Source organism: Desmodus rotundus, chromosome 8, assembly GCF_022682495.2.
Source record: "Desmodus rotundus isolate HL8 chromosome 8, HLdesRot8A.1, whole genome shotgun sequence".
NCBI lineage: Eukaryota > Metazoa > Chordata > Mammalia > Chiroptera > Phyllostomidae > Desmodus > Desmodus rotundus.
The window spans coordinates 26056718-26069941 of record NC_071394.1 but is presented as its reverse complement, the minus strand read 5'-3'; the positions used below and the strand labels follow the sequence as shown (position 1 = coordinate 26069941).

Sequence of the window (13224 nt, the reverse complement as noted above, 5' to 3'; positions counted from 1 at the left end):
TCTCCTGTGCCATTAAAACCTCTGAAAGGGCTGCTGTAACAGTGACAGAGTGTAAGGAGAAGTGGATTCTATGAACAGAGAACAGAGATGGTTACGAGAAGAGAGAAGGAAATACCTGAACTAGAACTGCACTGGGTTTACGGACATGCTGCATTGTGGTAAATACTAAAATCTAGTGGTAATATCTAGAATATCGACTAGCCTTTCAGGTCGTGACAGTTTCAGCTAGTGCCCATCACCCAGCTGTCAGAGTAGCAGGGGGCTGTTCAGTCAAGGGCAGTGGTTGCGGAGATGAGAAATCGGCAGGCCAGCAAGCCCAGGTAGGGAGCCCAGAGTCCCCCAGTGAAAATGAGAGGAGCTGCATGCAAGTAACTCCTGTGAATTGGTAACTTTATATATATAAAACACCAAACTGACACGTGATGATTCAAAAACCTCAACAAAGAGCCAAGGTCGACTTTCAATGCACAACAAAAGAATGCAGTTACATCTTTAAATCAGCATATTAAACATTAACAGAACATTTTAAATTGAGGTACAACGTGGAATTTTAAAAGTACAACTGGGAGAGCATTTAAACAATTTGAATTCCCTTCCTTGATCCTGGAGTCCCCCTCCCTAAATCTCCCTTTTGCAAGTGAGGAGTAAAATGAGAGGCAAGGAGAAAGGGGGGAAGGATGGGCCCAAAGCACTGGGTGATCCATTTGCCTTTATTTCCACAGTTAATACTTAAAGGATACTGGTATAATTTTTTTTCTGCAGCGTTGTTGTAAAAAAACTAAAAATCAAAGGGAGGATGGGAATTAAAAAAAACAAAACAAGAATTGTGTCAATGCAAACAGTAACTGTGTGTTTTGCAAAACTTGAGAAATAAAGCCACATTCTTTTTTTAAAATAGATTTTCTCCTCTTTATTAATTCTTGTTTGGAGTGAGATTTTTTCTTTTTCTTTTTTCTCATTTTTAATTTTTGTTTGGAATGATCTTGGAGGTAATGCCTGTTGGAGATTATGGAAAACCCTAAAACCCCCTTCTTGGTACCTTGGCCAACTTTAAATGGACTATAAAGCACATTTAAAAAATAAATTTAAGAGAAACAAGATGTGTCAAATAAAGAACAAAGATAGCCATTACCCCTCAAGAGATGGAAAAGTGATCACAATATAATCAGGAAATCTACAGGCATATTTTTTAAATTTAACACTCCGTAATGAACATTTAGGTGGGGGAAATTTTTTCAAATGATAAGTTTGGTATTTGTACCTAATTATACAAATTATGCTCTTCTGGAAGAACTAGACTTTTTTACACTTTAATAGTCGTGGAAAGAATGTTTTCTGGAAGTTTCAGGTCATAACAAATCAAAGGCAGGAAAGGAATTCTTGGAAGGACACGGCCAAGGAAGCTTTGTCCGTCGGAACCGAATGTGTCGAAGCTTCCCTGGGTCAGCGCGGAGTCGAAGCTTTATTTCAGAGACGAGAACTGTGGTTCTCCCAAGAGTGTGTAAACGCTGTCAGAACTGTTTTCCATGCTCACAGCTGGTCGTGTTTTACACTAACCTTTTATTTTCATCTTTTATGTTAATGTCTGTAAAATAATTAGTAGGTGACTTTATTTTTTAAAAATCTACATGGAACATATAGAAATTTTGAAACAGATGAATTCCAGACCTTTTCCTCCTAGAAAGAGTACAAAATAAAACATGAATTTAGAAATAAAATTGCTTGACAAACCTTGGGGTGTGTCTTGGGCGAACTATAATTTTTATAGGTAGATAAAGTTACACGTTTCTATTTATATTAATTATACAGAGCTCCAAATACATAGAAAAATGCCATATATGGACACAACAGAAAATGAATTATAGGAGCCTTTTGCTTGTATTTCATACCCATTTGAATGGCGAGAGAGAAAGAAAAGGGGAACTGTCAGAACATCTGTATTTGTGGGGTGAGAAGAAATAGGTGGCAAAGCTGACATAGAAAAGTGACCAAAGCAGGGAGGGTCATTGGGGGTCCTCAAAGGCCAAGGAGGAAAGCGATAGAAGGTGATGGTAAACTGGGTGTTAAGTAGGATGGGATTTGGAAGAGAAACCAATGAAAAAATCAGATCACAAGCAACAGAGGAGCAAAAAAGGAGGCGAATGTACCAAACTCTGTTCTATTTGGTTGAATAAGCACTGTCTCCAGGACCACATGAACATATGAAAGCAAAACACAAAATCACGCTGTAGATACAAAGAGATCTTACATCTGGTCTAGATTCCCTGTACCCTCTGTCATTTCCATTACTGTGATTATAAAAAGTTCCATCACGATGAGCAAAGGAAGAGTGTTATAGGGAGTTCACACTCAACTTGAATGCTCTCTCCATGCTGAGGAATGACGGTAATGGGCCAAGGATTCATCTTAGGACATTTATTACAATCACTAATGTTATTGAATTGGCTTCACTGGGATAGGGAGCTGGGTCTGGGCTTTCTGTATTATTTCAAAATTGAACAGTCAAGATACCAAAAAAAGGGAGAAATCTGGGAGAAGCGGGACCACTCTCATCCTTAGAACCAAGCCCGCCCTCACTGGAGCGATGGCTACGGGGCTGCCCCCTCGCCTTCTCCCCTTGTTTTGTCTCCTGTCTGTGGTTTGTGTGTGGCAGAGAGTTTGCGTTGACATACCTGGCATTGTCTGTATTGTTTTTCCCCATCAGGGAGCAGAAAGAAAGATCCGAGATGAAGAGAGGAAGCAGAACAGGAAGAAGGGGAAAGGCCAGGCCTCCCAAACCCAGTGCAACAACTGTGAGTATCGCTGAGCAGGGGTAGGTTCCCCTAGGCCCGCTAGGGAACAGGTGGGAAGCAGTGGGTTGCAGGTAAAACTGCAGACTTGCAAGGGTTGCCTGCTTTTCCCTAGCAGTGGAGACAGAGTAAATTGTCCCAGTGAAAGCAAATGCAGTCAGTGATCACAGAGTGTTTGCACTAGGGGGGACTTTGTAATATAGAGACCAACACTTTCCTCCTACAGACGAGAAATCTGGGGCACAGAGAAGGGGGCTGTGTGAGAACGGTGAAGGGATTAAACATTAAAAAACATAGACAACAGTGCGGTGATCACCAGAGGGAAGGGGTGTGGGGGTGATAGAAGAGGGTAAAGGGGCAATAAATGGTGATGGGAGGAGACTCGATTTTTGGGTGGTGAACACACATTACAATATACAGATGACGTACTATCGAATTGTACACTTGTAACCCATATAATTTTATTAACCAATGTCACCCCAATAAGTTCAATAAAAATTAAAAAAAAAAGAAATCTAGGACACAGACAGGGACAGGAGGCCGTGAGGGGCCCAGCACTCTGCCTCACATGTGCTCACTGGAAGTCCAAGTTCTTCCTGTTGGTTTGGCAGCAGGGAAGGGGGGTCTTTCAAGTGTGTTCACATTTATGGCGTTTGGAAGGCTTCGCGGGAGAGAATCATGAAGGTTAGCTGAGACTAGAGCTTGCATTTGAGAGTTCTTAGTCATGAATAACCCTCTCGTTTTTTGGGTTGTTGATCACGTGCAGCCTCTGAAGGGAAGCTGGCGGCGATACCTTTACAAAAGAAGAGTGACATCACCTACTTCAAAACCATGCCTGATCTGCACTCGCAGCCGGTCCTCTTCATACCCGATGTGCACTTTGCAAACCTGCAGAGGGCAGGACAGGTATGGGCTACCTGCTGACATCTTCCTGCCATCGTTCGCGGGGCTGGTAGGGCCTTAAGAGAGAATCGCTTCAGACAGTGTTGCCCTTAAAAATGAAACCAATGTTCCATGCACTCGACAGTCATTCCCTAGTGAAAATGGATTTTAATACAAAGGGATGTCTCAGGAGAGGAAACCAACTTACTAAGGGGAAGAAGAGAAGGAGCTGAAATTAGTGAGGGGTTAACAAAGCTACCAAAGAGGAAGAAACGGTAGAAGGCTAACCTGTAAGAAGTTTTGTTAGTCTCCTCACTTGGAATTAGCCTGATGCAATAGAGCTCCACCTCATGGTGGGAAATTGAACTGCCTGTAATTTCTTAAAGTTTCATGAGAAAAAATTGCATGTTTAAATAAAAAACCCTGTCAACAATTTTCCCTTTAGTAAATTAACAGATCCATTAAATAGCTAAATCATTTTATACCAAAAATTATATGATAGACAAGCCTTTTAAAAAACAATTTCTGTCTTCTAGGTATATCTGCAAGTGAAATGAAAGAGCTAATAGCAAAATAACATAAATGTCTAATAATGAACTCATTATGGCAGCTCAAGTTGATAGAATACTCTGTGGTCACTAAAGTTATAATGATGGAAACTACATAGCAAAATGGGAACTAGTTATGATAATGTCTAGTGGAAAAAAGTAGAACACCTATTTGTTCTATACAGTGATTCCGAAAGTACAGCTGAACTTAAAGGGAGCAAGGACAATTATAACCCTTGGTGACAGCGTTATGGCATATGGATGATTGTTTTCTTTCTGCAGTATCTCTAGTACTATTTTATGTGTTCAACGAGAGATGTGTGGGGGGAAAGGAAAGTGATAATGACTTTCCTAGCGTCTGCTAGAATTGGCTCTCACTGCACCAACGGAGGCTAGTGCACCTTGCATTGGCTAGTTTTCTTGAATCCCAAAGTCCTCTTAAGAAAGTCCTGTTTGGAGAAATAGGGGCAAACTGACACACTCGCGCGTTCCCTCCATTCTCAGTGTGTAGACGCTCACTGCAATTGGCCTCAGGCTGGGAGGAGAAGCCATTATTGGTGTCACTTTCTCCATTTGAGAATATTTTGCCCCTTTGTGTTGTTTTTGATATGTACAAGACAAAGCAGCCACACACAGCATGGTAAGAAAATACCCGTAGCTTTTTCTTAGGGCACATTCCACTAAAAACCAATTTGCCGTTCCCATCTTGTCAGATTTGATTGCTGGGAACAGGGACGCAAAAGGGAAAGGAAGAATGTGATGATTTATCGTGATATGAGGGCCAGCGCGAAATTTTACTTTATTTTTTAATTCTCGAGACCATGGTGGCGACTCCCGTGTTTACAGTCTCAGCTGCACGGGATCTCGTGGAGTGAGGTTCCCACAGCTACTAGAAGAAAGGCTCATTGTGCTGAACTCTTCATTGTCTGCTCTCATGATTCTGGTTTCAGCGTCATGTCAAAGCTGACAGCCTGACCTATTCTCTTGGCAACATTTTTCTGAACTATAAATAGCTATAAATAACTCTTAGCAGAAAAAGTGACCCACGTTGGCTTCCCACGAGGGTCAGTCTTCTGCCCTCACTTGCCACCTCCTCATCCTGAGCTGGGCCCCTAGCCTGTGGCTGAATCCAAAGGGAAGGAGAGATCTTTACTTTACCGTTTGTTGGTTTCAGCAACTGCTGAAACCGTGTCCCTGTGCCATAGGTGAAGTTAGGTCCTGCTATCTGGGCCTCACCCTGGCAGAGCCCGCAGACTGTCCCTGTGCCCTTGGAATCAGCGTTAAGGGGTCAGGGAGGGAGCCTGCCTGAGCTCTGGGCAACCAAGGTGCACCTCAGCTGTGCCCTGGTGCCACACGTGACTTTTCTGTGGTCGGGCGACTTGCTGGACCAAAGAAACAAGTGCCTGGTGTGGCTGGTCAAGCCTTTCAAGGAAGCCTTTTGTTAGAAGAACCTGGGTGATGGGTCCAGAAACAGGAGGGAAGACGGCAGTACCATAGGGTGAGAAAGAGGCATGGGGCGGGAGCGGGCAGACTTTGGCATGCTAAACAAGAGCCAGCAGCGGCAGGTCAAAGGATGGGCCAGTTCTGCCATGGAGGGTGGGAGAGGCGGGCAGGGGAAGGAGGCAAGCAGTAGTGTGAGCTCAGTAACCACTGCAGGCATGTGTCTTGTTAGAACCAGCCACGTGGCAGCTCTGCCCAAGTGCAGGGCAAGGAGCCCTCTAGTTCAGTCAGTGAGACACTCTTGAGCGACACTTACAGGTACCTCAGCCATGGTACAGCGATTCCTAGTCAGCCAAGGACACAGACTGGAGAGGGGGGAGTTTCCCTCTCAGCCCACTTGTGCCCTCCTCCCCTGTGATCTCACTGATTTGCACGTGGATTGGAATATTTACCAGATAATTATCAAAAACTAACACAAGGGAATGAACCCACTGTGCAAGCACCGAGGAGATCTTCAGTCTCCCTCGCTTCACATGAAAGTGCTGGTACTCCCTGCAGCTTTTGTCCAGGACGCCTTTACAAACAAGCGATAAGGGAGCTTGGGAGAAATCGTGGGCTACAGAGGCATTATCTTTCTGGATAGTGTATACCCTGCCTGCATCAGCCTTCCGGAAAGCGCTGGACCCCCGGGGGCGCCGCTTCTCCCTCACACCCTCAGGAGCCGTCTCCACAGCGGTGGATGGTAAGCCATCTTCCTCCAAAACACAGAAACTCTTAGCAAGAATCAGGTTCCAAAATTCCATTCCAGGTCTTTTGAATTAAACCCTCTAAAGGGGGTTCCAGGAATGTGCATTGATGCCAAGGTCTCCAGAAATTTTTTATGCACTCTGAAGTTTGAGAAACACTCTAAAAATTAACTGGGTACAGTAAGTCCAATGACCAACAAAGAAGAGGCAGTGGGTCATTATGCGACAGAGGAGAGATGGCCGTGCTAGGTTGGTGACAGGGACCGTGCAGTAGAGGCCATTCAGGAGGGTCAGAAAACATTTAAGAGAAGGCTGTTCCCATCTCTGATTCGCCGGCTACTTTGCAAAAAGCCTTCCATCACCCTGCCTTAGAGCCAGCTGGGGCAGGTGCATTACGCCAGATTTAAAGAATCCAGCCAAACACAGGCCAACATCAGGACCTTTTTATGAAAAATCCAGTTGTGCAGCCAGTGCTATGGCCCAGGCTCCCTCACCTACGTGGGTCATTCCATTTGTGTCTAGGTGGGACAGTCCCATTTCTAGTGCATTACAATGACAGATTCTCGGGTGCCACACTGCAAATTGGGATGGGGGGGAGGGGCCGGGAACATCTTACCTTCATCGTTTTCTGTTTAAGAAGAAACAAAAAGTACAGTACAACAATAGACAAACAAATTTAAGAGGGGAATGTTCCTCCTGGAAATCTGAGCTAATGACTGGAATGACACATCCCAGGAGTTGCAGGTTACCGGCTCTGCTATACAACTAAGTCCAGGCTTGGCAGGGTCCCAGGAGAAAGTCTGTAGGCAGGGTGTCCGTCCAGGCACAGCTGTGTCTCTCCCAGGTGCCTGGGGCAGGAACAGTGACAGTGACAAAATGCACTAGAACTGGAGGCAACTTTTGAAGTTAATATATAAGTATCCGATAGTACCTTGAGCATCATTCTTCACCCAAATGAAAATGGTCCCGAAGCCCACAGATACAGCTCACAAAAGGTCTGCAACTGCTCTTTATAAGGAATTGGGTCAAGAGAACCTATGTACCTAGCAGATCCCTGCTGGAGTTTTCCTGTTGCTTCATGAAATAATAAGGATGCTTCATAACTGCCTTAATTCTGAATGTGCTTACCACCACGCTGACCACCTAAAGGAGTCTTTTCCTGAGGATCTTCCTCTGGCCAGAAAAACCTTTAAGAGTTACATGGCCTTTCCCAGCTTGGAGACTTTTGACTCGTAAATTTCTGAGGTTGCAGGATGCCAGGGGTTCGGGCCCCTCTGAGGAATACACAGAGGCCTGGGGTTACTGCTGCCTGGCCACGGGACCCTCCTGCTCCCCTTCCGTCACCTAAGCGTAGTGCCCAGAATCAGCTCACCTGGTCACCCGATGGGATCGCTCACTCACAGGCCCTGCTCTCGAGTCCTTCTGAACAATGATTTTCAGATCCTGGGTAAATATTTTCTTACTGTCCAAAGAAAGATTTGGCTTAGAGCTAGAGGTAATCTGATCAGACCGACTGAGCAGGAAATGATGAGATTTCCCATTTTATTTCATTAATGTGTAAGAATTAACCCTATGGAGAATAGGAGGTAAAATTTGTATTTCCTTCGACACACACACAGCATCAATAAACAGATTTGTCTTTTTTTTACGAGACAGAGTGAAGCTTTGGGAAAGTCTGTGCCTCGTGTAATGTGTTTCCATTTCTGTCTCTGACCTGCAGTAAGCTTCTTGTCTTCTTCCGCAGGTGTACTACAACACGGATGATGAACGGGAAGGGTAAGACACTCACTTCTTTCACTTAAACGCCCGAAGTCGGTGCACGTCGGGAGAAGTGGGTAGGGGGTGGGACCGTCCTCTCAGCGCTGGACTCAGAGCTGCGAAGTGTTAGATTCTGGGCACTCAGAGGAAGGTTGGGGAGATACCATTTTCCTTCCAAATCTCTCTTTCCCCTTCTCTCCTTCCTCTGATCTATCTTTGAATAACTAGCTATTTTTCTAAATGACACATCTCTTTGATTACACCTTTTGACCGATCACCCAATTTCCAAAATCATTCTTTTTGCCTCAACACAAGATCAAACTGAGCTTGAGGTGAGAGCCAAGGAGGCAGCCTGCCTGCTCTCGGTGTTACCTGGGCCACCTGCGAGTACCTCCTGAAGCCCTCGCTCTGGGAAGTAAGCGGGGTGGGCTGCTGGTGAGGCTGGTTCGGGCGGGAGTGGGGAAGGCTGAGAACCTTTTCAGTGTCTGTAGGATTGTAGGTAAGAGAGAATGCACTTAGGGTCGCCGGAGGCTCCCAGGGTGCTGTGCGTCAGGACTCGGCCTCGTGTTCGCTATCCACAACTCGTGTTGCGGGCTCCTGGAGTTTTAGAGCCAAGAAGGAACCTTCAAGCTCATTTAACTGGCCCTCTCTCTTAAGCAATGTAACATCTTCTACTGCATCCCTGAGCAGCCAGCTTCCACTTGAGTATTCTCAGTGATGGAAATATTCTGAAGATGCTCACCGGATGTGAGGTAGATCATTGATGCTGGATCATTACAGCCCTCAGAAAGTTAGTTTATTTAAAGTTAGTTTGTCTTACTTTCTTCTGACTTCTAGTCATTGGCTCTAGCACTTCATATGACCTGAATACTGTTTTTCTTTTTCTTAAAACAACCTACAATGATATTCATTTTTCAACATCTACATTACATTACCTAACTGTACCTAAGATCGTGGTTTGCATTGCATGTGTATAGCTGAAAATCTCTAGATAAATTTTTTTTTCAAACCACAGTCAAACCAGGGCTTCCCTATTCTTATATAATTAATATATTTACTCACAAAACATTTCAAGGTGAAGTAAGTCTGGAGATATTGCTGGGTCATTTCCTGGAGCAGAGGTGGGCAAAGTACACTCTAAGGACCCAATTAGGCCTACCACTTGTTTCTGTATTGTTCTCCAATATTTTTATTTTATTTTATTTTTAGAAAGGGGAAGGGGGAGAGAGGGAGAAACATCAATGTATGGCTGCCTCTCACATGCCCCCTACTGGCGACCTGGCCTACAACCCAGGCATGTGTCCTGACTGGGAATTGAACCGGCCACCCTTTGGTTCACAGACCAGCACTCAACCACTGAGCTGCACCAGCCAGGGCTGTTTGCCAACATTTTTAAATGGTTGAAAATATCCAAAGGAGTATCGTCTAACATGTGAAAATGATATGAAATTTCACTGGAACACAACCGTGTTAATTCCTTTACATCTTGTCTATGGCTGCACTCGTGCTACCCCAGCAGAGTTCAGTGGTTGCAGCCCACACCGCAGAGCCTAGAAAGCCTCAGTGCTGACTGACGTGCCCCTTACAGAAGCAGCGTGCCCCCTTCTGTCCTGAAGGAGAGGCGTTCTCAAAGGGGTCAAACCCTTCCCCAGCTGGCGAGAAGCAGAACCGTCTCCAGGATCTGCCCTCTCAACTCAGAGTTCTAAATTTTCTGGATACTTAATCAAATTGTTCTTTTTTTCCTGGCACATGGATAATGACCAGAAATGATTAGCATTACCAGTTCTGACTGTTAATTCACATATTTTACAAGGGACAAGGTGGCGTCGCGGGAAGAACACGGACTCTGAGCTCAGGAAGCGCACGTCCTGCGTCTGGGCTGCGGCTTACTAATGTGAAGCCTTGGGCCCGCTCCTTGACCCCCGAGCTTTGGATTCCTCAACTGTGAAATGAGGGTTTTGTTTTTTTCTGATGAAACTTAGCAGCACTTTGTTTATAGTTCAAGCATTTGCTTCCTCCAGGTAATGGCTTCATGTGCTGCTAGACCTGGAGTCACATGTTACAGGCGTCAGGAGACCTGAGATTCAGGCTCTCTTCATCCTTCAAATGCGGCAGTCACACCTGCCCCTCCTTTCTAGCCTTGTTTTGAAAATAAATGTGACAGTTGAATTCAGACCACACACACGCTCACTGACTCCCTGCTGGGCTTCTAGATTTGAAAGCGTGAAAAAGTGTTTTTTGAACTCTCAAGAGAGAAGTGGTTTATCCAAGATGTTATTTTAATGGCAAAGTTTTTCACGGCTCAGAACAGGGTGCTATCAAAAGTCAACAGAACTGGAAAAATACAAGCAAGTCTCGCTTGGCGAGAAAAAGAAAACCACTGGTTTCGGAGCCCTCACACAGCATGGGGGAGTGATGCTGCACAGTCTGGTGGGGTGTCGGCTCTTCACCACTGTTAACCTACAGGTCACTGCCCCTGAGGCGGTGGCCACTCCGGTTCCAAGACAGGGCAGAGGAGCATGGCCTGCTTTCATGATAAGGTAGTGAGGCGAAGACAGAGGGAACACTGCCCCCAAACCTTACTACCACCTTCACTTGGGACTTGGGTTTGAGCTTTCCTTCTAGCTCTTCCCATAGTTTGACTTAGTAGGGAATAAAATAAGAGAATGCTGACTCTTACTATCTTCTCTTATACCCTCACTCATCTTCTCAGATTTCTTGAGTACCTTTAGCTAGGGGCAGTCCCTCCAAGCTGGGTCCTCTTAAACCGCCCTTTTCACTTATTAGCTGCATCGCTGTGCATGAGACACTCAGCCCCCTGAGCCTAGTTTGACCATCACTGAAAGGTGGGTAGGATTGGCGCTTGGCCCGGCTGGCACACAGAGCCCCTAACACTCAGCATCAGTGACTCCTCTCAAAGACAGTCCGTGTTTCCAATTTCTATTCCTCTTGAACAGTCCTTCCCTTCCTTAGAGTGCCCAGAAAGAACAGGAACTTTGGTAGGAAATGCAGAACTGTCAGAACTGGCCCAGCTGGGGACATGCAGGGCCATTGCAGCATGAGCTCTCAGGAAGGGGGACTGAAACCCTCTCCCAAGGGGGAGGGAGAGCTTGTCAGCGGAGGTCTGGGTCTCTGGGGAACCTCCCCCACTGCACTGTCATCTGCTCCAACCAGGTGGAGTCCTGGAGCAGCAGGAAGTCAGGGCAGCCTCATGACTGAGGCTCAGTGAGGCTGCCCTGCACCATGTCCACAGGTCCCCTCTGTGTCCTCGGGGCTGCCAAGTGCGCAACCCCCAGGCCCTAGCTAGTGTGGAGGGGGCTGTGTGGCTTGGAAGCCACGAAGACAGCAGGGCTCATCCTGCTGCTCCCCAGCCCCGACCTTCTCAGCAGGACAAGGGCTTAGGGGTGGGAGAGAGTGACTAAAACCCAGAGGTCTCACCTTGGTGGATCCATATTCAGCAATGGGAAGTATGTCTTCCCTCCGTGCCGTAAGGGTAGTGGTGTGTGTGTTCTGCCTCAAACAGGGATGTCTTGGGACCTGCAAGGGGGAAGGAGGAGGCTGGTGAGTGGACCCAGTTGTGGAAAACTAGGGATATGCAAGCAAAGGGAAAAGACGGGGACTGAACATGCTCGAACCTTTGCTCTAGTGCCCTGTCTGCTTTCCTTAATGCTTTCTGCTCATCTTTTCTAGCAGCAGTGTCCTGGTTAAACGGATGTTCAGGCCCTTGGAAGAGGAGTTTGGCCCAACACCTTCCAAGCAGATGAAAGAAGAAGGGATGAAGCGAGGTATCTCTCTCACTGGGGCACTCCACTGGCATCCCCAGAGTGACCCATCCTCCCACCAGGAGTGGGAGCGGGTGTTTGACTAAGAAAAACACACAGCCCAGCCCACACCCCTGTGGTTCAGGGCTGGCCTGGGGAGTTTTTATGGGCACAGGCAGTTCACAGTCTTCTTCTTTGCTTTAAACCCTGTCTTTTAAAACACTGTAAGCAAATGTTTATTCTTCCTGGGCACTGGTTCTTTCCTTTGCCTTGGAAGAAATGTAACAAATACACTGATTCACCCAGCAGTGAGACATAAGGTTAAAAAGACACTCTTGCTGTGTATGTGACAATAATAACACAAGCACCAGTGAGGAGACTTGTTCAGTAGATGCACGTGATTAACCTCACACAAATAAATAAACCGGTTTTCTGTGACATCACAGTGTGCTCATCTTCTCTCACGTCGAGGGTCCCACTCAACTTCCCCGAGAGAGGAAGAGACAGGGCAGCATGTCAGTTTCTTGCCCAGCATTTGATGCTGTTCACGCCTCGCTGTCCTTCCTCAGAATAAGAGGAAAGAGTCGGGGGTGGGTACCAATTCCCCCATAACTTGCTGCAGCTAACACCCAAAGCTTCCAGAGACCTTCAACTTCTGCAGGACTGGAGTTTCAATGAGTCAGCTTTACCACGTTAAATATATTCGCCATCCACAAAGGCTTGAGTTTTTTTGTTATTGAGAAATTTGATTTTTTTTCCTATTTGTTTAAATGGCATTTACATAATGGTCAAGAGCATGCCGTCTGTAGCCGCCCTTTGCCAAGTAGAGTTGTGTGGCCTTGGGAAGGTGGCCTGCTCCTTAAGAGTCCTCACTGGTAAAATAGGGACGACCAGGGCGCCGACTTCACAGGATTGCTGTGCGGGCTGATGAGTGAATGCACATAAAACACTTAAGTGCCTGATACACAGTGAGCACTTGTGTTCGCTATTACAACTATCAGTTCTGGGTTTAGGCCTGGATCTCCTTAAGGTGTGCTATCATAATTGCGAATGAGTAATTCGTGTTTCAGAAAGGACAGAGCATTCGTGCCTGCAGAGTGGTAGTTCCATCAGCAGCGTTTAAACCTCTGAAAGACTTTCGTACTGCGCAGGCTCCCCATCAAACACTTGAGTGCATTTTGAGCTCCGTTCCTGCCTGCCTTTTGTGTCTCGTAGTTTAGAATGAGGGCAGAGCTGTATGGAAATCAAAGAATCACACAGGCAAAATTCACTGTAGCTTGCATCCTATTTAGTGCATGCT

General features: G+C 46.0%; 1 protein-coding gene across 4 annotated transcripts in view; it reads left to right on the top strand.

Annotated features, from left to right (window-relative positions):
- Window positions 1-13224, top strand: part of GRHL2 (grainyhead like transcription factor 2) — a 131916-nt gene that overhangs the window by 102075 nt on the left and 16617 nt on the right. For 3 of the 4 annotated variants that reach the window (XM_045181537.2, XM_053930185.1, XM_045181535.2), the window contains exons 10-13: window positions 2705-2792; window positions 3556-3695; window positions 8150-8181; window positions 11854-11948. In XM_045181537.2, the coding sequence (XP_045037472.1) occupies window positions 2705-2792; window positions 3556-3695; window positions 8150-8181; window positions 11854-11948 (355 nt within the window). The remainder of the gene's footprint in view (window positions 1-2704; window positions 2793-3555; window positions 3696-8149; window positions 8182-11853; window positions 11949-13224) is intronic. The other variant, XM_045181534.2, reaches the window with a different exon arrangement.